Source organism: Macaca fascicularis, chromosome 4 (assembly GCF_037993035.2).
Source record: "Macaca fascicularis isolate 582-1 chromosome 4, T2T-MFA8v1.1".
Taxonomy (NCBI): Eukaryota; Metazoa; Chordata; class Mammalia; order Primates; family Cercopithecidae; genus Macaca; species Macaca fascicularis.
This window is the reverse complement of record NC_088378.1, coordinates 27,337,393-27,361,380: the sequence shown is the minus strand read 5'-3', so window position 1 is coordinate 27,361,380 and position 23,988 is coordinate 27,337,393. Positions and strand designations below refer to the sequence as shown.

Sequence of the window (23,988 nt, the reverse complement as noted above, 5' to 3'; positions counted from 1 at the left end):
GAGACGCAGTGACTCACATTTGTAATCCCAGCACTTTGGGAAGCTGAGGTGGGTGGATCACCTGAGGTCAAGAGTTCGAAACAAGCCTGACCAACATGGCAGAAACCCCATCTCTATTAAATATACAACAACTAGCCAGGTGTGGTGGTGCATGCCTGTAATCCTAGCTACTTGGGAGACTGAGGCAGGAGAATTGCTTGTACCTGGGAGATGGAGGTTGCGGTGAGCTGAGATCGCATCACTGCACTCCTGCCTAGGTGACAGAAACTTCTCAAAAAACAAAACAAAACAAAAAGCAAAAAACAGTTCACCACACATTACAAAAAGTCCACAGTCTCTAAAATTAAAAATGTTAAATATAGATTATAATCTAAATGGCTCAGTAATTCAGTGATATTGCATCTCAAATACTAACTGCATATTTTCCCACACATCTTAGAGATAACAAACAACATATAAAATCATTTCCATGTTTACAGAAATGAATATTTTTATATATTAGGTTGGAAAGGACATCAAGCCTGTGGCATCTATCATAGTACATAGCTTCAACATTAATTGTCCTTTCATCCTAATTTTTGCTTTGCTTTTAATGAATGTTTATAAAATTCCAAGGAGAAGATTGAGAGTCCAATATCAGAGAGAAGGAAATAATCAAGTGTGACTTGTCTGTCTTTGTTAGGGATTTCTTAACTATTTATTAGGTGGTCCTTTTTGGTTTGAGAAGGAAAAGTTGCCCTATAACCTTAATATTTTAGAATATTCACCAATAATATGTAATATCCTAATTATATATTATAAAACCTGAATCGTTTCAGTAATAATTTGAATATCAAATATCTTGTCCCATTTTCCTCCCTTCAACTGCTGTCTTTTATCTCACTATTTTCTATTTGTATTACTTACATTTTTTCAATTCCTCTTTTCTCCTGTATTTTCTTAATTCTTGATTTTGACTCTCAAAACTTTTCTCTATTTAGTAAAATTCTATTTTCAGTTATGTTGAGTTTTTAAAATTTGGAGCTCTTCCTTATGTTCTGCAATGTGTCATCATTGATCAGAATACTGTCCTTCTAGGAAGCAGCTATATATTCCTGCTATTTTAACCGGGGAATTTTGATTTCTAGACTAAGATGTGCTTTATCTCCGTAGGCAGATACCTGTACCTATGCTTTTTTCTTATTTCTTCCCACACATTCTGGGATCTTGCTACCCTAATTGTCTTCCCACTTCCCAGATTTTTCCATATATTTGTCTCCATTTGGTATTTCTTTACTCTTTTCAAACAAAACAGGAAAAAAAAAAACCTTTGCTTGTTCTTCCTGCCATCTTCAAGCCCCTTTGTAGTTTCTTTTTGTCCTAGTGCCTCTGCCATATTTGTCACAGGAATGGATTCCATGCTCTACTTCCATTTTGTTACTGTCCACCTTAGAGCGCTAAAGGTAGGCTTCCTTCTATCCTCATTTCTATTCCAAAACCATGTCCACAGTGGTTTCCAGAGATTTCTTAGATACAAAATTTTATTTCTTTTATTTAACCCTGAAGTTTATTGCCTCATTTAAAAAAAATGTCTTTTCCCTGGCCTTGTTGAAATCAACATTTGGATTTTTCTTATAGATTATTAACTAATATATTTCTTGATAGGATGGTAGTCTGAGTCCTTCTGTTCATTTGTCTCTGGGAAAAATTGCTCACTCTCTTAATTTCAGTTTACACCTCGACGTATATGACTTTAGAATCTCCATATCTTTTCAAGGACCCTCCTTTCTTCAAATGTCTACTCAATATTTTCATTTGAATTTCTACCATTGTTTCAAACTTAACATGTGTCAAAAGCTTTAAATTATGTTAAAACCTATTCTGTTTATCAGTCTGTCTTATTTGAACAAACAGCCTTCTTTCCTTCTCTGTATATGTCAAACAAATCTCAAAATTGTATTAGGTTCTTCTTTTAAATTTGAACAAACAGCCTTCTTTCCTTCTCTGTATATGTCAAACAAATCTCAAAATTGTATTAGGTTCTTCTTTTAAATATCTAGCTTTTTTTTTTTTCATTTCCATTAACATTTGCTTAGTCTAAGGTATTATCACCTTACATCGAGTATTCCAGCGACATTGTACCTGGCTTCTACGCTACAGGGATAGAAACCCTTTCCCCAGACAATCCTGGACACTTTTATCTCTTCAAACCACTGCCGTGTAACTTTCCTGCCCAAAAATGTGGTAGTGCTCAATGTACTAAGACAAAAGTCTATGTTATTTGCTGAGATTTCAAGGTCAATTATTTTAACCATAATTTACTTTTAAACAAACTTTAACATTTGGTTTATTAAAATAAAATGTTTAAACAAATTAAATTTAACAATTTACTTGAGCAAAAAAAATGATTCATAAACCTGGCATGATTCAAAACTAAAGAGCTTCAGAGAGCTCTGCTCAGGTGGGCAGTGAGCTGTTATAGCCCAAACGGGAAGGGAACTACAGAAATAGCTTGATTGGTTAAATCTAGACATTTGCCTTATTTGGGCATGGTCTGGTCAGTTGGCTGCCTATGACTGGCTGAAGCTCAGCTGTTTGTGATTGACTGAGACTCTGTTTTCTGTTACAAAAATTATACTCCTAAGTAAGGTTTCAGGTTGTTTACATACTGAGTTAGGTTACAGTTCATTAGGTAGGAACTTGCAATGTGAAGACAGCCTCAGGCTAATGGCCTTCTGCTTATTTCCCATGTTTTACTTCTTAACATCAAACAAGGCTCTTCTGCTCCAGCTGGATTGATTTACAATTCTAGGCGAATACATTATCATTCACTCTACAGCTTTCTTTCCCTTCGCCCTTTGTGACTCTACACCTTATCTCTCCTTAAATTTTTTTTTTTCTTTTTGAGATGGAGTCTCGCTCTGTTGCCCAGGCTGGAGTGCAGTGGCGTGATCTTGGTTCACTGCAACCTCCACCTCCCAGGTTCAAGCAATTCTCCTGCCTCAGCCTCCCTAGTAGCTGGAATTACAGGTGCGCACTCCTACACCCGGCTAATTTTTGTATTTTTAGTAGAGATGGGGTTTCACCATGTTGGCCAGGAGGCTGTTCTTGAACTCCTGACCTCAGGTGATCTGCCTCCCAAAGTGCTGGGATTATAGGCATGAGCCACTACACCCAACCTCCTTTAAATCTGATCTATATCCTGCCTTCTTAAAAATTGCCAATCTCTAAAACTCAGATTACCATACACTTTATTTAGTTTTTTTCACACAACGTTCCTAACCAAACTGTGGGTGAAACTAGTTCTTACGTTTAGGTAATATAGATGCCTTATTACCAATAAGCAATAAATACAGAAGAGTAAGTGACAAACCTCAGCAATTATTTAGAGAAGCATTTTCTCATTTAAAATCAAATTGCACAATGTTCAACCTCTAACCCCCTGTTTAATCTGAGGACTAAATTTACCGGAAAGTGTTTGCTTAGAAATAACCTCTGAATTCTTCTTTGGTCTACTTGATTTAGAATTCTTCATTCAGGATTTCTACCCTTTAGAAATCATGGTAATTTATCAATGTAATCTGCATTTTACAAACTTAGCCACTTTTACAAAAAACTTGAATTCTCTTTGAATCTGATTACAACATGTTTAGATTTTGACATCTATAGAACTGTAGAGGAAAAAAAGGGCTCAAGAAGTCTGAGTCATTTTGTGAGGATAATTGCCACATACTTGGTTTAGAATTGTCAGGCATATAATATTGGCTTTTCAAACACCTTGTCTCCCAATCATTATTCACTTATTCACTGCAATAATGTTTCGGGATGCCTGCTCAGTACCAAGAACTGTGTTAGAGATACAAGATACACAAAAGCCAGTCTTTGGCCTTAGTTTTTCTTTCCACTTTTCTTATTTTGATATATTTTTAGAGGACTACATTCACACAATTCTGTTTGTTTATAACATTTCCAAATTGGGTAAGGAGATAAAAGTGGTGTGTGTGTTTCTTATTTTCTAGGAAAGGAAAAACAGAATGGTGATATTCACATACACTGCTTACTAATGTTAGAAAAACAGGGGCTTTTTATTTAAGTGCTAAACTTAGATTATATTGTTCTAGGACACCCTTTAATGAGGAAAGCACTCTCTACCCTATATGTAAATTGGGCATTAGAGCAGGGGCCCCCGAACCCTTGTACTGGTCTGTGACCTGATAGGAACCAGGTTGCACAGCAGAGGGTGAGCAGCCAGCAAGGGAGCATCCCAGCCTGAGCTCTGCCTCCTGTCAGATCAGCGGGGGCATTAGAGTCTCATAGGAGCGTGAACCCTATTGTGAATTGCTCATGCGAGGGATCTAGATTGTGTACTCCTTATGAGGATCTAACTAATGCCTAACGATCTGAGGTGAAACAGTTTCATCTCGAAACCATCCCCCATTACCCCCATCCTCCACTGTCCCTGGGAGGAAAAATTGTCTTCCACAAAACCGGTCCCTGGTGCCAAAAATGTTGGGGACTGTCAAAATTAGAGGTCCTGTCAACTAGACCTTATTTAACTTTTAAAATAGAAATTCTAACTGGAGAATATGGCTAAATAATCAGAAATTTTGTTTCCTTTATATGTTTGTGTGTGTGTATGTGTGTGTGTGTATACATATTCTTTATGTCAAATAAAATGGCTTATTTTTTAAAATAAACTCTTGACTTTTAAAATCATTACTATATTTTTTTCTTAGAGTCTGAATCAATCCTAGCCCAATACGTAAATCATTCCTATGGAGAATGCAATAGTCTTTCCAAATCATAATATTTATTTCACTAAAGTGTCAAATTTCTACTTAAAATTGTAAGTAGAATTCACATTTCTGTTTGAGTCCTAACTGTTCTGGAAAGTGTATGCTTCTCCTAAGGAAATCATTCCAATTTGTTGGTCAGGATGCTTGCTTTTAAAATCTTATCAATGCAAAAAGAATGCTTATTTTATGGTAGTGGAGGACTACCAGGATAAGTCTTAATAATACAAATGAATAAATAATCAAGAAATTTGCCATCACAGATAATGTAGGCAAATTCTTCTAATACTTTTATCTGTGTTCATAATCACTGATTTTAGAAAGTTGCTATAGAAGGTAGAAAGGAACCTTGAGTGACCAGCTGGTACTCTCTCTTTGCTTTAGGCAAAAATGTCTAGGACCCTTCTAAGACAGGTATTTCTTTCTCTGGCATCTCAAGAAATGGGACTTCATATCTTCCTGTCGTATTGCATTCTGTTGTTTTATTAGATACATGGAATAAACCTTTTTCTTGGTCTAAATGTAATCTGCCCTTAATATGGCAAATATTTTGAAGAGTAAATGGCCAGATGATCTGTTTCTTGCACATAACTTTCCTTTATATTAAAAAAAGTTTCTTCTGCTAATCATTTAAATATATTGATACCTTGGTCTTCAATCCTAAATTGTTGATTAATTAAGAAACTTATCATTCTCACACATTCTATCCAGAAAGCTAGTTAATGCCATGAGGGGGAAATGCTCATTATTCTGATTAATATTTCCCAAACACTTTCTGTTTTCCTATGCTTAATTTTTGGAGAAAGCTGATTTTATGTGTAACATCTATAGGTAGATTTTGACTTACATGTAGTAAAAGCATCCAAATTCTTTCTTTTTCAAGTTAAGAAATCCTTGGAATGATTTAAATGGAAGAGATATTCTTTTTAAAAAATTAAAAAATAGACTATTTTAGTAGCCGTGGAATAATCAATTTTTTTCTGAATTAAATGCTATAATGCTAAGTTATTAAGGTAAAGGCTACTTAGATTCCAAAACAAAATACTTGGCATGATGAGGTGAAGATTTTCTGGGGGGAAAAATATCTAGCAAAATTATGCTACCTATTGTAAATCATTTTGCCAACTTATTTAGATTTTTAACCTCTAGCAATAACAGATTATTTTGATAAATTATTCATATTTCTGCATTGTGCACCTTTTGCAATTTGCATATCTGGCTGCAAATAGGCCCTTCTTACAGGCTTCAGTCCCCTTGGTCACACAGGATGGCCAAAGGCTGCTTCATGATTAATTTCATCTCAATAGGGTAATTATCATACTGAAATGAAGCAGTGCCCCTGAAATATGCTTTCCTGGAGCTCTAAGTACAAGAGGCTTAGCCTAGAGCTTTCAAGTATGTAGTAACTTTTAGCTTAAATGTTAACCTTTCTCTATTTTGGTATTTTGTTACTATCTATATCTAAAAATAACACTGGATTTTATAAGAATAGGAAACAATAATTTAGAATTTGATCTAGCAACTCATTGGACTGCAAAATAATTTGTCATTAGTTTCCACTGTCTTATGCAAAAAACAAAGGATGTATATATTTTGAGGGGTCAAGGTTTTATATTGCTGGGTCAAATTGTAGCTGCTGAATTAATAAACATGAATTTATCTCCTGGTCTATGGAAAAGCCATTTACCTTTTCTATATTTAGTTTTCTTACCTAAGAAAATAAGAACAGTTGGCCGGGCACGGTGGCTCACGCCTGTAATCCCAGCACTTTGGGAGGCCAAGGCAGGTGAATCACAAGGTCAGGAGTTCGAGAGCAGCCTGACCAACATGGTGAAACCCTGTCTTTACTAAAAATACAAAAAATTAGCTAGGCGCAGGGGTGGATGCCTGTAATCGCAGCTACTCAGGAGGCTGAGGCAGGAGAATCGCTTGAACTTGGGAGGCGGAGGTTGCAGTGAGCCGAGATTGTGCCACTGCATGCCAGCCTGGGCGACAGAGTGAGACACTGTCTCAAAAAAAAAAAAAAAAAAAAAAAAAAGATTCTAAGTTCCTTGTAATGTTGAAGAAATAGCAAGAGACAGCTTTTAAAGCTGTTTTCCTTTCTTTGGAAAATTAATAAAAGAAATTTGATTCATAATTTGAACCCTGAAAAAATGTTTATCTCAAACATGCTCTTAAGTAGAATTCCAATATTTTCATTTTTTGCTGTTTGTTTCCCCCCTATTCTTTTATCAAAATCCATTCAAATTAATTAAAAATTTGCAAATTTGTCTAAATTAGTTAATTTTACAAAATTCCCAAATGCAATGTGGGATACCATATATTCTACTAAAAATCTAGTTCTAAAATTTAGAGTTAATACACTTTCTGAATAACACATGTCAGTGATCAAAGAGAAAAAGAGATTTTGCATCATCTTAAAAGTGAAATAGATTCCCGAACTTAATGTTCCATTTCAAAGCAGTCAATTGGATTTCTGTTTTCATTTTTATACTTAGATATTCTGTGCCATTTCTTACATGTTTCATAGAGACAATTTTTCCAGCAGGTTGTTGACTCTGGAGTTATAAAGTTGAACAAGTGACAATCAATCAGTGATCTCAGGGAATTTATAGGGTATTAGGAAGGGAAGTTGTACGAGTAAATAATTGTATTATTTCACACTGAAATGGAAATCCGTAGTGTGGAGGTCAGTGGGCTGGGTATTGTCAATAACAAGGACAAAGTCTGTGTGGTAGGAGCCCACTACCTGCTTTACCATCTGCTGCTACTCATTCTCCTGCCCCTGTCAGTTCCTCTCTCTAATGTCCAGTCACTTCACTGCAGCTGGGAGGATCTTTCTTTCTTATTTTGTTGTTACTATAAGTAAGGGACTTACATGTTATTCAGGTATTTGAATAACACTGCTTATTGTCTCTTGTGAGGTAGTAATTTATCTCTACCAACTTATTCTAAAATTAAAACGTAATAAATACACTGATTTTTTTCAGAGATGGGAGAATGCTCAAAAACATGTAAGATGTGGATAGGATTTTCAACAATACTATTATTCTTTATCTGCTGCCCATTAGCCAAAGACCAATTCTGGCAGCTGACAATGTAGCAGTCCATTTGCCACTAAAGTTATATGAAACCTATTTTTGAAAATGTATTGGATTTGCACTTTACATTAAATGAAGTCAAAATGTAAACAGTGTCCTAGAAATGAAAAGTTAATTATATTAAACTAATATTTAAATCTCTGTGCAAAAATTGGCTCTTTAACAAAATGTTTGCAGACTAATGATATCTTTTCAGTTTTGTAAATCAGATTGTTCCATGTCTGTGGAATCAGAAGACATTGAAACATTTGGCCCATCTGATTCATGACAATTTGTTTATATAAATACTACATGTTTCAGGGATCTACAAATACTAACTTCTCTGATAATTTCCTGCGAAAACACCCCCAAGTGAATTGTGCTGACATTTTAATCTAGGTCCATCCTGTCTCTGATTTAAAAGTCCAAAATACTATTTATCAATTTCAGAATTACTATAATCTTTAGTTGAATATTGTTTGGTCATCTGTTTTTTATTTAAATCATTGTACTTTATTTCCAAAAACATAGCTATAACCAAAACTATGACAAGATAAAATCATTTGATATAATGAAATTCTCATTAGAATATGTATAGTGCAGGCAGTACAGATGAAATACTGTAGTAGGTGTTGGAAACAGTGGGTTCATTATCCTGTCTTCTTTATTTTTGTATAGGTTTAGAATTTTCCCTAACAAAAATGTAGTTTCTTTTGTAGTTGGCAGAAATCAAAAAGAGACAGAAAAATTATTTATAACGAAAATTGTCTGTCTGGATTAATGTGTTTTCAGTAGTACAATATTTGGTGCAGCTTTCTTGTGTCATACATGTATGGACTCGGGGTCGATTTCCTCCCCTAATGTCATGCAATTTTGAAAATGGAAATGCTGTTCAAAAGCATATGTCAAATCTGATCTTCTTTGCATGTGTCCTCAATAGTTTCAAGGATGATATTGTTGTTGGTTGGATGCAAGCTGGCAGAATTACTGAAAAGGCATTTGGTTTTAAACTGTTAATTTCTATTGAGATGTAGATCATGTAGTAGTTTGTGAACTAATATTTTAGAAGGGTGCAAACACAGTTGAGGTTGGTGCAACTTCAATTGCGTTTGCACCAACCTCATAAATGAACTTTAAAGCTTAAAATCAGAGAAGGAATAGATGGAGTTATGAGGGCCAAACATTATACTGCTACGATCCCGAGATTTTCCTCCATTAAAATCATACTTTTGCAGGTAGACATTGTAGAATGACCTCTTTAAAATACACTTTTACCTGGAAACAGTATCTTCAATGCATCAGTGTGCATTTGTGGACTGTTTTATTTGGCATGGGTTGGGGATGAGACAATGAGGTGTCGGGAAGACTTAGGGAGGGAACTAAGTCTTAGTAGAAAGAAGAGCCCATAAGTAAGGAACCCTAAAACACGCCCAATCAATATGCACAATATGAACACAGCCAAACCCAGGACAGGCTAAGGTTATTAAAGAGGTAAATTCCATTGAGAGATGACCAACCTGTTGGGACACTCAAATGGGAAAAGCTCAGCAATCAGGGGCATGTTTCTGAACCTGATCCCTGAGGGAGAAAGCAGCTGACAGAGAAACCCAACGGTCTGTGGGAGAAGTGATAAGGCCCTAGGAAAAGCACTACATAATTTGCAGGTGTGTGTGACCTCGGTGGTCTAATATAATCTTAGGTGTGATGGGGTTGTTTAGTATCAGTGATTTAAGAGGATATAAAGAAAAAGGAGAAGATAGAAGGAAAATTGGCTGCAAAGTTTTGCAAATATTTCTACAAATTCTAAGGTACTTTACCTACTGATATTTTAAAATCTTTTTCTTTAACATTTAATTGCAAACTACAGTATAATTTTCTAATATTTTGAGATCTCCAGGAAGTAAAACATCTGAGCAGAATGGTGTTCTTTTGTTGAAAATTTTGGTCATATTATTTTCTTCCTTTCTTCCATTGGTTTTGGTCAACAATAATTTAATACTTGTCCACTAAATGTCAGTCATATATAATTACTAATTGAGACCATCTAGTCTAGGTTTGACAAAGATGGTACTAGCATGCATGCAGTTTTCCTCCAGAAAAAAATTAATTATGAAAATATCAAGGGTAGACTTAATTCAGTTTTGGCAAAAGATATTTTGTCTGAAGAAATAGCAATAGTAATTAGAATTATTTATGGATCAAATAATATGTATTTTATATAACAACAAATAAAAATTAGCATTTTTATAATCATGGTTATATATAAATGAATAATTATCTTACCAAGAGGTAAAGCATGAATTAGAAATCAAATCAACATTAAACAAGTTATAATCAACATTTGACAACAATTAAATGAAAGATTGAACATATATGTGAATCAACTACTACATATACACCTAACTTCGTGTCCACACATAATTATTCCTAAACATGTGATGAATGAATGAAAGTGAATATATAAAACAAATGACCCAATCTTACTTTCCATTATTAAATAATAATTAAATTATTGAAAACAGTAAAGACAATCAGGAATCACACTAAGTCAAATGTGAAGTGAGCCACTATATTTTGAAATTTTTATTTACCCATTATTTCCCATTCTGATTAAGTATATTTAAATGTTTATCATATAAGCTATTTAAAATAAATCCTGTTTCTTTAAAGGAAAAATTCTGAACAAAGGAGAAAAAAAATAGTAAAAAATGTAGAACAAGAGGGAAGAAAGATCCAAAATGAAGCTTGCTCATTCTCTCGTATATATTTTGCCCCGGGCCACACTAATAGTGATTGGTGCCACTGCAGTTTAGGGAAGGGCATTTTAGAGTCAAAGGCTTGAACTTGAGATTGGTTGTTCTAGGCTTTATTCTCACATTAGTCACTAAGGGAATTTCAGTAAGTCATCTTATTTGGTTCTACGTGTACCATTGATTTCGAAGGACTGATAATACAGACATAATTTACATAGAATTCTGAGATTTTCAAATTCGGATGCTCAACAAATGCAAAGTGATATTCCATGGCCAGTTAACAGTGAGGCAAAACAGTTTTTAGAATCCTTATCTTATGCTTTAAATTGCTTCAGTCATGTCTTTCTTTCAGTAAGCTCAATTCTCAGCAATTCCTCTAATAACTGTTTATTTCTTAACAAAAATTCTGCGTGTCAAAGGCAACACTTTCTATGCTCATTTGTGTTTGTGCTCCCCTGCCCCTGTTTTATTTGTATGTTTTTCCAAAATCGTACTTCATGGTAATTTATGGTTTTTTTCATTCTAAGAGCCGGGAAAAGCTCCTGAAACCAAACAAGGGACTGTAAAAATTGCAGCACAAGGTAAGCAATAAGATACTTTAAAAATCATGGCTTTTTTTTTTTTTTTTTTTTTTAAACATCTATAGCACTTGATTGACAAAAGCAAAAACTGTTTATTGCAGAATAGCACCATCTGCTGGGATATTGCAAAAAAAACATATTTTTGAATGAAAATACACAGTTCAAGTATTTATTTAGTAATTAGCAAACATGACTGAGAGTAATGCCAGATTTGCAGAGGAAATGCCTAAGGACCCAATAACTAGTCTTGGCTCCAAGTTTCAGTATTTGAGCTTTATGTGTATTTTTAAAAATAAGCCATAGATGTGCATAAGGAAATACAGACAGATATAAAATAATGTGCATTTTTCTATAATTTTCAGTATACCTTGTAATTTATGTCACATGAGAGAATCAGAATGTTATTAAATTAATAGTACTTCATAAACATCAAAACTGTAAAAATTGGGTTCCAGATATGGCTATAAAATAATTATCCTATTTTTATGAGCCATCTAAGAAAATTAGCTTCATCATTTATAAATATCTTCAGGATATCAAAAGTCCTTTTGTCTCACACCATGAGGATTAATTTGATGAAAGCATAAGGGAAGGGTACAAGTGTTCTGTTTTTGTCATGTGGCAAAACTTTATGCAACACACTTAGAAAATAAAAGATACAATATTTACTGGAGACGATCTTTACCATCTCTTCTATGCTAGATTATATAATATCAAGCAATAAAGGAGATACACATAGGTGGTGGTACAATTTTCAGGGGGTAGAAGGCTCTCATAGGAGACTCAGCGTATTACATGATGTATGACTGCGTGTATTATATCTGAGCAACATTTTTCTCTTGTATTTAATCTCGGACCCAACAACATGCAGAATCACCCCCCCAAATATTGGTAGCATGGGTTTGTTAAATGCCATTTGACTCAAGGATGTTGTCTGTGAGCAAAATAAGCTAGAATTGTTAAAAGCTGTGACACCAGTTTTTAGTTTTCATGTTGAAAAACTTGTTTTTCTTTAGGAAGGTTCTGATAGGGAATATAGTAAATATTATGAATGGTAAAAAGGCAGGACAAATTGTATTACCTTTGATTTTTTCACACATGAAAATGCAGGTCAGGGTGAGTTCCTCAAGCCAATGACTACCAGTTTAAGAAATCATTGCTATTAGTGTATATATGTTCTCATAGAAAACCACAATCACCTTAGACTCCTTCTGTTTAACTGAGACTTCTGAGGACCATAGTGTAGATATGAAACTATGACTTGAGGCAGGAATTTTGTGTTAGTTACTTCAGCCTCATGTTAGAGGCGTTCATGAGGAAGAAAATTAAGAGATATTCGAAAATTTGCTTCATATTTGAGCTTGAGGGTAGGGGCTCTTTAAACTACATTTAACCATTCAAGATTTAAAATACATTGGACAAGGCAACTTCAGAGTTTATTGTTTTGGAATAAAATATTTATTTTTGAGTAAATAGTAACATAGAGTTTCAAAGTCTTGTTAGAATTATCCTTGGAAGGAAATTGGATGAAAAGATTGGTGAAGCACAGTGAACAAGGCAAGAGTGAGGTATTCTGTGTATACATTTACTAAAATAAAAATGACACACCAGTGCAGGGACACACCAAAGCAGAATTGCATTTTTTTCACTTCTTTGCAAATCCCGCATAGATCTTTCTTAGATATGTTTATTTTAATGTCATAGGCATATAATTAAATTATGCAGAGAAATAATTAATATTTGCAAGTACTTCACGTGGAGACAAAACTTAAACAAAATTGGCAATAATCCTATAGTAGACTGATGTTTTTGAAGTATAAGTGGTAAAACTGATCATGATCTTTGTGGCATGGTAAAACGCTAGATTAGATCTGTTCATTTATTGATTTTGAACTTTTACAACCAAGGACATATTAAAAATCTGGTTTCCATGCATATGTATGTGTATACGTTGATATTTATTTATAACTATTATTAAGATTTAGCATAGATTCTTTGGAATTTTAAAATAATTTAAGAAAAATTATTTTTCCAAACTTTTGAGGCGCTGAGGAGACTACAAAATAAATATCTCACTACTACAGGAAATTCCAATTTGGAGATCTAACAAATTTAGGTAAATATAAGGAAAGGCTTTTGTTTCTATTAAGACATGAGACAATAACCTCAACTAGGACGGTGGCAATGTCAAGAGAAAAACCACAAATGTCATTAACATTTTGAAGAACTAATGTCTGATAGAATATATGAAAAGAAACAAAGGAAAGAACAAAAATGATACTGAGCTTTGGAACCTGGGTAATGAGGAGATCAACTATCTCCATTGTCACTATAAACTGGAAACTGAAACTATCAAACATATAAGAATGGGGGAAAAAAGATACATGTGTATGTATGCATGCTTGCATCTCTTCATGCTTATGTACAGATTTCAAGGGAAGAGACTAGCTGAAGGGAAAAGATGATTCACTCTTCAGTGGATGAATGTTGAGCGGAAGGAGAATAATTGTACAATAATTTTTTTGTAGCCAATTAGAATTTAGGTGGGAAATCAATCTAGTTCATAGGTATTACATAAAAAAATTGTTGGAAGAAATCCATATAGACCCAAATTGGAAAGGAAGTAGAGAGATGGGGAATTACTTTTTTAGTCAGGTGCAATGGTGAGGTAGACACCTAGTGATATCAAAATGCCAAAGAGAGAACACATGAAAAATTAAACTCAGCTTAAAAGATGGAGTTATGTGCACTCTGTGTTAGTATATTTCCACTGGCTTTTTTCTTCTGGATTCCTAAAGCAAATATTAAGAATTTCCCGGATACTATAGGAAGAGTATAGAAAGAGAACAACATCAACAAAACTAGAATGTTAGCCATTCCAGTTTTTTTTACAATGCAAAACCCAAAACCTCAGTTATTCAGAACCATGTCTACTCAGTAAATTCAAGAGTCATCCAATCCCATAACAGAGTTAAATAGATGAGAACCAGGCAAGCTGAATTTGAGGACCAGAAGTGGGACACATGGAACACAAGCTACAAAACCGTTCTGGAAGCAATTGAATCCCGAGACCCTGGCTTTGATTAGCTTGTGGGCCTGGAATCCAGGTTGGCAGATAACATGGCCTTCCAACTGGCAATAAACAAAAGCTATGCACCTTCAAGGGAACCAGGGCAGCAACAGAAAACAGAGTCAGTTATGATGGAATAGGTCAAACTGCTTCATTCAACTATCTCCATTGTCACTATAAACTGGAAACTGAAACTATCAAATATATAAGGATGGGAATAAAAGAAGATGCATGTACATGCATGCATGCTTGCATCTCTACATGCCTATGTGCAGATTGTTTTTCATGTATTATTTTAGAAATCAAAAAATTTGTTGCAATTTAACAAGATTTTGCTAATTCTTGAAGGAATTTAAGTTTCAGAGGCTTTCTTGTCTGTAGAATTGACAAGAAACTATGGTTTTGTCAAATGTATTCACATTCTCAGCCCTTTTTTTTGTCATTGGTCAAGGCCTTTTTCAGGTTGCCCTTTACACAAGTGTTTATGGTTAAATTGATGAAGTTTAGAGCTCAGAGCAATTCATTGACCAGAGCTCCTTCAAGGGGGTAATTTTGTGTTGTTTTATTTTGTCTTTCTTTAAAGAGTTCCCCACTCCCATCCATCCAAATCATGATCAGATGATTTTGAAAATTATAAAATTTTTTGAAGGAAATTCTTATTTTCAATGTAAAGAATCAACAATAAACAAGTCTATTGAGTCAAACTCACAGACTTACTGAAATTAAACCTCATGGCTTTGAAATTCATCAGGCCATGAATTTTGTGTATTATTATATAATTATATAATATATAATATAAATTATTTATATATATTATACATATTATATATTATATAATATATTATATATTATACATATTATATAATATATTATATATTATACATATAAAAAATAATATATAATACATAAATATATAATATATAATATATATTATATATAAATTAAAAATGTATTAATATATAATATAGTATATAAGATATATGATATAATATGATATATAATATCACATATAATATATAATATACATATGTTATGTAGTATATATTATAATATAATATATAATATAATATATCATATACATATAATATGATATATATTATATATAACATATATTACATATTATATATTATTATGTGATATGTTATATGTTATATAATATATAATATGTAATATATTATATAATATATATAATATATAATATATAACATAAATATATTATTTATATTATATGTAATATATTATATTTATATTATATATTATATATATTATATAATATATTACACATTATATAATAAATAAATATATAATATAATAAAAATAAAATAATAAAATATAATAAAGCAACAACATGGATCCAGATTTAGATTCATGGTCCAGCATTAGATAAATATCAGCACAGAGGAAGCCAGAAAAGGTGATTAAAGTGTTCTGTACTTTTTTCTCTATGTAAAAGAAGGCATAAGTTTGCTAAAAGGAGGGTAGGATATTTATTATATATAACATATTCTAGATCATATTATATAGAATATATTATAGTCTATATTATATTATATAATTTGATATATTATATAAATATTATATATTTTATTATATATATAATATAATAACATAATAATATATAATATTTATATTATATAATTGTTATATAATTGTTATATAATACATTTTGTGTATTATTAGCTAAAACTACATTAAAAAGAAACAAATATCCCAAAGTAGAATTATCTTATTTGTAAATTAATTTATTTATAAATTCACTTTTCTACTACAAAAGTAACAGCACATCAATAGCATTTAGAAAATAGAGAAAAATAACTTGTCATAAATTAAAATACATTTTCTTCCTGTCTTTTATTCCTGATAATTAGAGCCAATTCTGCTGCTTATCCTGTCTTTTATTCCTGATCATTAGAGCCAATTCTGCTGCTTATACTCTGAAAATTATTTTATTGTTTCAGAGGCTTCATTTTCTGCTCTGGGCTGCTTTTTTTAACAAGGTCATGATGAAAACCCAATAAGAGGATGTACCTGAAAGAGCTTTGGCAATTGTATCATAGAGCAAATGTCCATAGCAGTTGTTTCTAAGTGTTTTCTAAGTGTTGTTTCTAAGTGATCCCCAACATTCTATCCCACTGAGGTGGGATTACCATGCTGGATTATGCACAATCTCAAATTCAACTAATGTGACCTAAGATACCTCTGAATGATTTTAGCTCCTGGGTGAACATAAAACAGAACCAGGGGTCATATTGCTTAGAACAATTCTAAGTCTGTTGAGTGCCTCTCCCTAATATTTCTGGTAATACCCTTAAGCAACAACGTGGATCCAGATTTAGATTCATGGTTCAGAATTAGATAAATATCAGCACAGAGGAAGCCAGAATTCAAAGGTGATTAAAGTGTTCTGTACCTTTTTCTCTATGTAAAAGAAGGCATAAGTTTACTAAAAGGAGGGTAGGATATTTATTTACCCATCCTAAAATTGGGTATTTTATTCATGGCTATTATAAATGCAAATGTAGACTGCAGACTGGTATATAACTCCTCAGTAGCTAAGCATAGATAATTTTTGGAATATCACTTCCACTTTTTTTGATTAATCCACTCATAGTCTATATTTTATGACCTTCTAGAAAAGATTGTGGTTTCCTCAGATACAACAATTTAAGATGTAAAATGAATTTACACTAAGCATATACATATAAATTTGACTTCTTGTCTGTGTAACTCCATATATTTTTATTATTCTTTTGCTAATGCTTATTTCTGAGTTTACAAAAATCTTTATATGAAGTGATATTTTCTGGTTACACTCCTATCACAGATTTGGATGAGTTTATTAGTGTGTAGATGACCACTGAATTTGTGAATATATGGAATACATTCTCATATTCTGGGGAGTATTCTGAGGAATGATCATTTCATATGTCTTTATGCCATTTTCATTATTTCAGCAGCAGCTAGAAAGGATGAAAAGAAGGAAGGTAAGTTTTATGCAAAATCCCACTGAGCCTTTTGTGAGTACAATTTACCAATATCCTGAGTTGGGGTTTGACTGCTATCCTGTCTATATTCCCCTCGGATAACTGTATCTATTATGTGCATACTTTTGCATGAATGTGCTTTTTCTACTTCACCTCACACAAAAGGGTGAGCTACTTTTTGAAAGCAATTTTAATCTAATCTTTCTCAAGATATAAGGAATAAAGCATAACTTCTCAAAATCCTAGGGCTCCTTCTATGTTGACAGTTTTATCAAATTTCAGAACTATGTAACATACAGACCCATTCTCATCGGCATTAAAATCAAAGTCTTCTAACCCTTTGGGTTATATAAAACAGTAGTCAAATTTCAATTTCACCTCTTTAAGCTTTTTATCTGTTTGTTTGTTTGTTTATTTATTTATTTTTCTCTCATTGCTCTGCCTCTGGGATATTTTTGTTCTATTTTTTCTGGCTTATATACCTCTTTTCATTTTTTCTCCTTTTGAAACATTGTCCATAATCAATATGCAATATTGGAGGAGCTTGCGATGAGCTCTGCTTACGTAGATTCAGGAGATCCAGAGTCCATGACCAGCTAAAAAACATATAAAACACTCCTTGTAGACAGCAAGACTGAAATATTGGTATAACCTTCAACCCCGATTTTTTTTTTTAATTTTTTCCCTTACATTTAGTCCTCCAGAATTTTCACTTTTACTGAACGATCCTTTGGTTTAATTCTTCCTATAATAATTAGAACAACTAATCTTCATTTGCAGGATCCAGTTCTTTATTTGCGATCTCACATTGCCATTTGTGATCTCATGTTGGTCTTACTAACTTTTCATGTCAACCAGAACAATGATCTACAAAATCAGTGGTCAAGGACTCCTGTGGATCTCTGAGACATTTTCAGTGGTTCTACAAGGTTTCACTTATTTTTATAAGTGATAGGAAGTTTTCATTTGCCTTTCTCACTGTCGTTCTCACTTGAGTTTGCAGTAGAGACTTCTAGAGGCTAAATAATGGTAATAATACAACACAGTAAATGCCCAAGCAGATATGCAAATCCTATTGCTTTCTCATTAAACCAGACATTAATAATATTCACAAAAGCAATAAAAAAGTCACTCATGTCACCATTTTTTTTTTTTTGTATTGGGAAGTGTATTGGTCATAAAAACATGTTATTTATGTTAACATTTAACAGGTTTATTATTTTTAACAAATGCAGAAATAATGCCATATTTGAAAAATTTCCTCAGCTTTAATTTTTTAAAATTATAAGTATCAATAGAAGCTACATTAAAAAAGGCTGTTTGGGAGTTTTAATAGTTAAGATTTTAAAGGAGTCCTGAGAGGAACACGAAAAACTTTGACCAAGATAATTAATTTGCCTCTAATATTACCTCTTTCCAAAATATTCAACTGATTTTATTCAACTTTTCATGTCATAACCTATTTAAAATATTGAGTGGCTTTACACTGACCACTGAATGTACTCTACAAGACTTAACCTGCAATTAAAGTTTTTTAAATTCTTTTTCTGAATCGTCTTTCCTGACTGCCTATTAAGAGTACCTCAAGGCGGTCAGCTTGCTCCTTTCTGCCCGTGGAAGCTGCCGAAGAAGCATCCTTAAAGTCTCTCTTCTCCCTGCCGTCATGTCTAAGTCAGAGTCTCCTAAAGAGCCCAAACAGCTGAGGAAGCTCTTCATTGGAGGATTGAGCTTTGAAACAACCGATGAGAGCCTGAGGAGCCATTTTGAGTAATGGGGAATGCTCACGGACTGTGTGGTAATGAGAGATCCAAACACCAAGTGTTCCAGGGGCTTTGGGTTTGTCACATATGCCACTGTGGAGGAGGTGGATGCAGCTATGAATGCAAGGCCACACAAGGTGAACGGAAGAGTTGTGGAGCCAAAGAGATCTGTCTCAAGAGAAGATTCTCAAAGACCAGGTGCCCGCTTAACTGTGAAAAATATATTTGTTGGTGGCATTAAAGAAGACACTGAAGAACATTACCTGAGAGACTATTTTGACCAGTATGGGAAAATTGAAGTGATTGAAATCATGACTGACCGAGGCAGTGGCAAGAAAAGGGGCTTTGCCTTTGTAACCTTTGACAACCATGACTCCGTGGATAAGACTGTCATTCAGAAATACCATACTGTGAATGGCCACAACTGTGAAGTTAGGAAAGCCCTGTCAAAGCAAGAGATGGCTAGTGCTTCATCCAGCCAAAGAAGTCGAAGTGGTTCTGGAAACTTTGGTGGTGGTCGTGGAGGTGGTTTCGGTGGGAATGACAACTTCGGTCGTGGAGGAAACTTCAGTGATCGTGGTGGCTTTGGTGGCAGCCGTGGTGGTGGTGGATATGGTGGCAGTGGGGATGGCTATAATGGATTTGGTAATGATGGAAGCAATTTTGGAGGTGGTGGAAGCTACAATGATTTTGGCAATTACAACAATCAGTCTTCAAATTTTGGAGACATGAAGGGAGGAAATTTTGGAGGCAGAAGCTCTGGCCCCTATGGTGGTGGAGGCCCATACTTTGCAAAACCACGAAACCAAGGTGGCTATGGCGGTTCCAGCAGCAGCAGCAGTAGCTGTGGCAGTGGCAGAAGATTTTAATTAGGAAACAAAGCTTAGCAGGAGAGGAGAGCCAGAGAAGTGACAGGGAAGCTTCAGGTCACAACAGATTTGTGAACTCAGCCAAGCACAGTGGTGGCAGGGCCTAGCTGCTACAAAGAAGACATGTTTTAGACAAATACTCATGTGTATGGGCAAAAAACTCGAGGACTGTATTTGTGACTAATTGTATAACAGGTTATTTTAGTTTCTGTTCTGCGGAAAGTGTAAAGCATTCCAACAAAGGGTTTTAACGTAGATTTTTTTTTTTTTGCACCCATGCTGTTGATTGCTAAATGTAATAGTCTGATTGTGATGCTGAATAAATGTCTTTTTTTTTTTTAAAAAAAAAAAAAGAGTACCTCAAGGTAAGGTCATGATCGAGACCTAAACAATTCCAACAGTAAAGATGCAATAATCCCATTTGAGATTGAGGCAATATATTACTTTCATAGCAAAACTCGAGGTTCCAGCTCTCCAAGGTTGTTGCACCACACACCAAAAAGGATGAAGCCCAAACAAAAGGGGCCAGAAAATGCAACACAAGTTGGGGACACGTCATTGCTGAGGAGCTAATCCAGACTACAGCAAAATGATTTTGTGGTCTGCAGCTCTATTCCAGGCAGCTTTAGGCAGAATCAGGAGGTGATGAGAAACTGCCTCTTGACATTTCCTGGGAGAGATAGGGAGCCATGTGGGAGGTGGTCTCACAGCAGGTCTTTGCAAGCCTCCCTTCTTTCTATGTTCTGGGAGAATCGCAAGGCATCCTATCAAAACTTAAATTAACTGTGGTTCAAAACTTTACCTGCATGGCCTGTGCGGACATGTGCAAGGTTGCCAGGACATCATGGTGAGCTGTTATCCGATACTCACCCAGTTTCTTCCTTTATCATCTTCATCTGTACCAAGTCGTTCTCTATTTTACATGTACAATGTGGCATCTTGCCTTTGTTCTTGTTGTTATCCTAACAGAGGTTATCCTTTTTCCTTCTCTGAAAATTCATATATTTTCCTGTCTCTGAGAAGTAGGTCTGATGCTACCAATTAAAAATACTTTCCTGCATGTATAATCTCCCATTTGTATCTCTCTACTATTATTTATTTCTTGCCACCTTGTATTTCATGTTACTTGTGTTTATTTTCCTATTCCTCTAATTGACTTAAACCTTTTGTCTAAAGGGGCTATGTCCAATTAACTTTTATCCCTTATGGAGGATGAGCACATTTCCTTGGTTTGCACATTTCTAAACAAATATATATTCTGTGCATGCACCGGTAGTATTCAGAACTCGAGATAAATATAACACCCAGAAGAAATATGAATAAGTACCTATTTTCTCACACCACAGGCAAGGAATGATTTTTTTTTTAACTACTGGAAGGTATATTCCAGTGAGCTTTTTAGGTTTGGGAAGTTATAATCAGCTATTGACTGTTCTTAGGTGTATGTAATCACTAGTTGCTCCTTGAATTGTACTAGCAGATCCAGGTAGATATTATTCATCCAAACTCAGCTTGATTGATGAATTCCTAGCCACCAGAATTCTAGGAATTCCACGTTATCTTCTGAAAGATAGAAATTCACTGAGAACCAGCCAGATGAGATTTATTTTTGGATACAACTAGAGCAAATAGAGTTGAATACATGTGAGAATTAGTCCCTAGTTCTACGGCTTCTGGATTCAGACCAGAAGATAAATCATGCTGAAAAACAAAGCAAAATTCCTGGTATTCTAATTGACTGAAGTTGTCAATCAAGTAGGTTCCACAAAGGAGATAGGATACTTCAGTACTACCATTAGTAGGCTATCAGAAAGTTAACTTTTCCCTTCAATATAAATTGGTATTTCATTTTCATCTGGCATCACTTACGAACATAAAAGGCCTTACTTGAGACACTGCTACAGATGAGTGAGTGATGGATTTAACAGATTGCAAACACATCACTGATTTTAAATCACAGGTGCTGGGGGCCTCAATGTTCTTAAAAAACTGCTGGCCAGATTATTGGGCAGATGGTCTTCAGGGAAGTATATTCACCAAGTAAGCCTTTGTAATGTTTTAAGCTGTTTGAGCCAAGAATGCTGAAAGGGCATAATGAAGTTTAATAGCATGAATATTACCATCTAGTATTAATAGCTCTTCAGAGTCAGTATGTGATCTTTGGACACAAGCACTATAGTTTTAAGTTGCTCTATCACTTTAGTTCTATATTTCTGTTGCACTGTTGACTCTAAAAGAAAATGTACAACTTTATCATGACATTCTGAGTTTCATTTGCCTGACTCTGGACTTCGTATGATGTTTTAATCTTTCATTTTAGTACATTTGATATCTGATAAAATATATTATTGATTTTTATTATTAGGAAATAGAAAGGCAGATTAAAATTACAGATATTCTTTTGTTACATTTGCTATATTGAGCTTTCTATCCATTCCAGTATCTGGTCAGAGAATATAGGGATTGGAAATAATCTTGTTCTAATATGGCATGTTTTATCTTCTCTCTGTTCCCACATTTCCCCCAAACTTTAGGTTGAATTTATTACTGCATGACCATGTTCTCTTCATAATCCTCCTGTGCTTTTCCTATTGGCTATATTCTAGACTCAAGAGATTGGTCAGTGAGGAACACGCAACTGCTTGGGCAGGCAGAAATACTATTTCTGTATACTGGAGTCAAACTAATTGATAACTTACAATGGACATTGAACTATCAAGTTCATACCTTAGGCTATTGTGTTATAAGATTCTCATATTTTAAGTAGAAGTGGCCACTGCATATTGTTAATATAAAACTGTTTCTTGTCATATTTTTTCTGTATATTTGAATTGCTTGCTTATCCAATTAAAATAATTATTCAGGAAGAAAATGAATGAGAAAATATTTGCAAAGCACGTGTTTCAGATAGCAAACTTAGCCTACTAATTGAAATTTCCTGATGACAAACTAATTAGCAAGAATATTTTTTAGATTGGTTTTCAGAGCTGGGATTAATTAAGAAAAATCTATTCTAAAATTACTTTCATTGTAGTGGGTTGGACACAATAGGGTTTAATAAATGTTGAATAAGTAAATGTTTTGTCTCAGGAATCTATTATTTTTTAAGTCAAGGTTTGTTTCTTTCCCTTACAAATAAAACATATTCGTGTTACAGAAAAATTTGAAATTCAGAAAGAGAGGTAATAAAATCTTGCCTAATTATTTAATCTGTCCACAACTAACATTAGTATGCTGGCATATTTTCTTCTAATCTTTGTTCATACACACTCACATCACACAACAAGTTGTTTTATGTTATGCTTTGATTTTCATTTTGCATTTTTTAAGTTATCTTATTTAGTTAATATTTTCCAGATTGTGGCATAATCAGCAAAAACATCATTTGAATAATTGTGTATTTTTCTATTGTGTGAATATACCACAAATTCATCAACACTCTCTTATTGTTCAGAGGGTAGTGTTTAATATTCCCGTTACTGAGAGACACAAAGTAATGTCATGAGAAAAACATTTCCCTACATATATATTTTTATGATAATATTGCTTTTTTTCTCTTTGGACTCCTAGAAATGGAATCACCACATCAAAAAACATGCTCACTTTTATGACTTTCTGGATTCTTTTCCTAGTTTGTTTCCTAAAATGTGTTTCTAGCTGACACATCTACAGAAGTGGGACATTACCTTCACAACAATGTTACTGGCATTGATTATCATTTTTACATAAAACAATTTTGTTGACCATCTAACTGCCTTTTGTGAAGAGACAATGAGTCCGTTATCATATCCAGACATTTTAGTTCCCTTTCTTCATCATGGAAGTGAAGTCGTGATACCACCACACCACTGTAAGGCACAGAAATCCGTAAACTTGCAAACTATTAGTAAATGTCTACCATTCTAGGTTCCAAGCCAGATAATTGTAAGCCAGAAAACAATTTAGCTACCTTTTGCAGGTATCAATTCATAGTTTATTATTATGGTTCTAATTACAGTAATTAGAGAATTTAAAAATTCAGAAACAGTAAAACAGAAACCGTAAAAGGACAAAGAAGATTAAAAAAATAAAATATCCGAAGCAAAAATTCAAGCTAAGGTGCTTCCATCTTAAAACAAA

The 23,988-nt window shown here is 33.9% G+C and overlaps 2 protein-coding genes across 51 annotated transcripts in view; both read left to right on the top strand.

Moving 5' to 3' along the window:
* The window catches only part of TRDN (triadin), a 410,256-nt gene that overhangs the window by 218,867 nt on the left and 167,401 nt on the right, over positions 1 to 23,988 (top strand). For 45 of the 50 annotated variants that reach the window (XR_012433400.1, XR_012433399.1, XR_012433398.1 and 42 more), the window contains 2 exons: positions 11,133 to 11,186; positions 17,211 to 17,240. Coding sequence is in view for 45 of the 50 variants with exons in the window: in XM_074036974.1 (XP_073893075.1) it covers positions 11,133 to 11,186; positions 17,211 to 17,240 (84 nt within the window). In the remaining 5 variants the exon portion in view is untranslated. The remainder of the gene's footprint in view (positions 1 to 11,132; positions 11,187 to 17,210; positions 17,241 to 23,988) is intronic. The other 5 variants (XM_074036966.1, XM_074036970.1, XM_065543287.2 and 2 more) reach the window with 1 other exon arrangement.
* On the top strand, positions 18,880 to 23,305 carry LOC135970530 (heterogeneous nuclear ribonucleoprotein A1-like). Its single transcript, XM_065543329.2, has one exon. The coding sequence runs from the start codon at positions 19,018 to 19,020 to the stop codon at positions 19,867 to 19,869; it is 852 nt and encodes a 283-aa protein (XP_065399401.1). The 5' UTR covers positions 18,880 to 19,017; the 3' UTR covers positions 19,870 to 23,305.

What these genes read in the sequence shown, in the direction of transcription:
- LOC135970530 (XM_065543329.2), top strand. Translation starts at nt 19,018, where the DNA reads ATGCTCACGGACTGTGTGGTAATGAGAGATCCAAACACCAAGTGTTCC.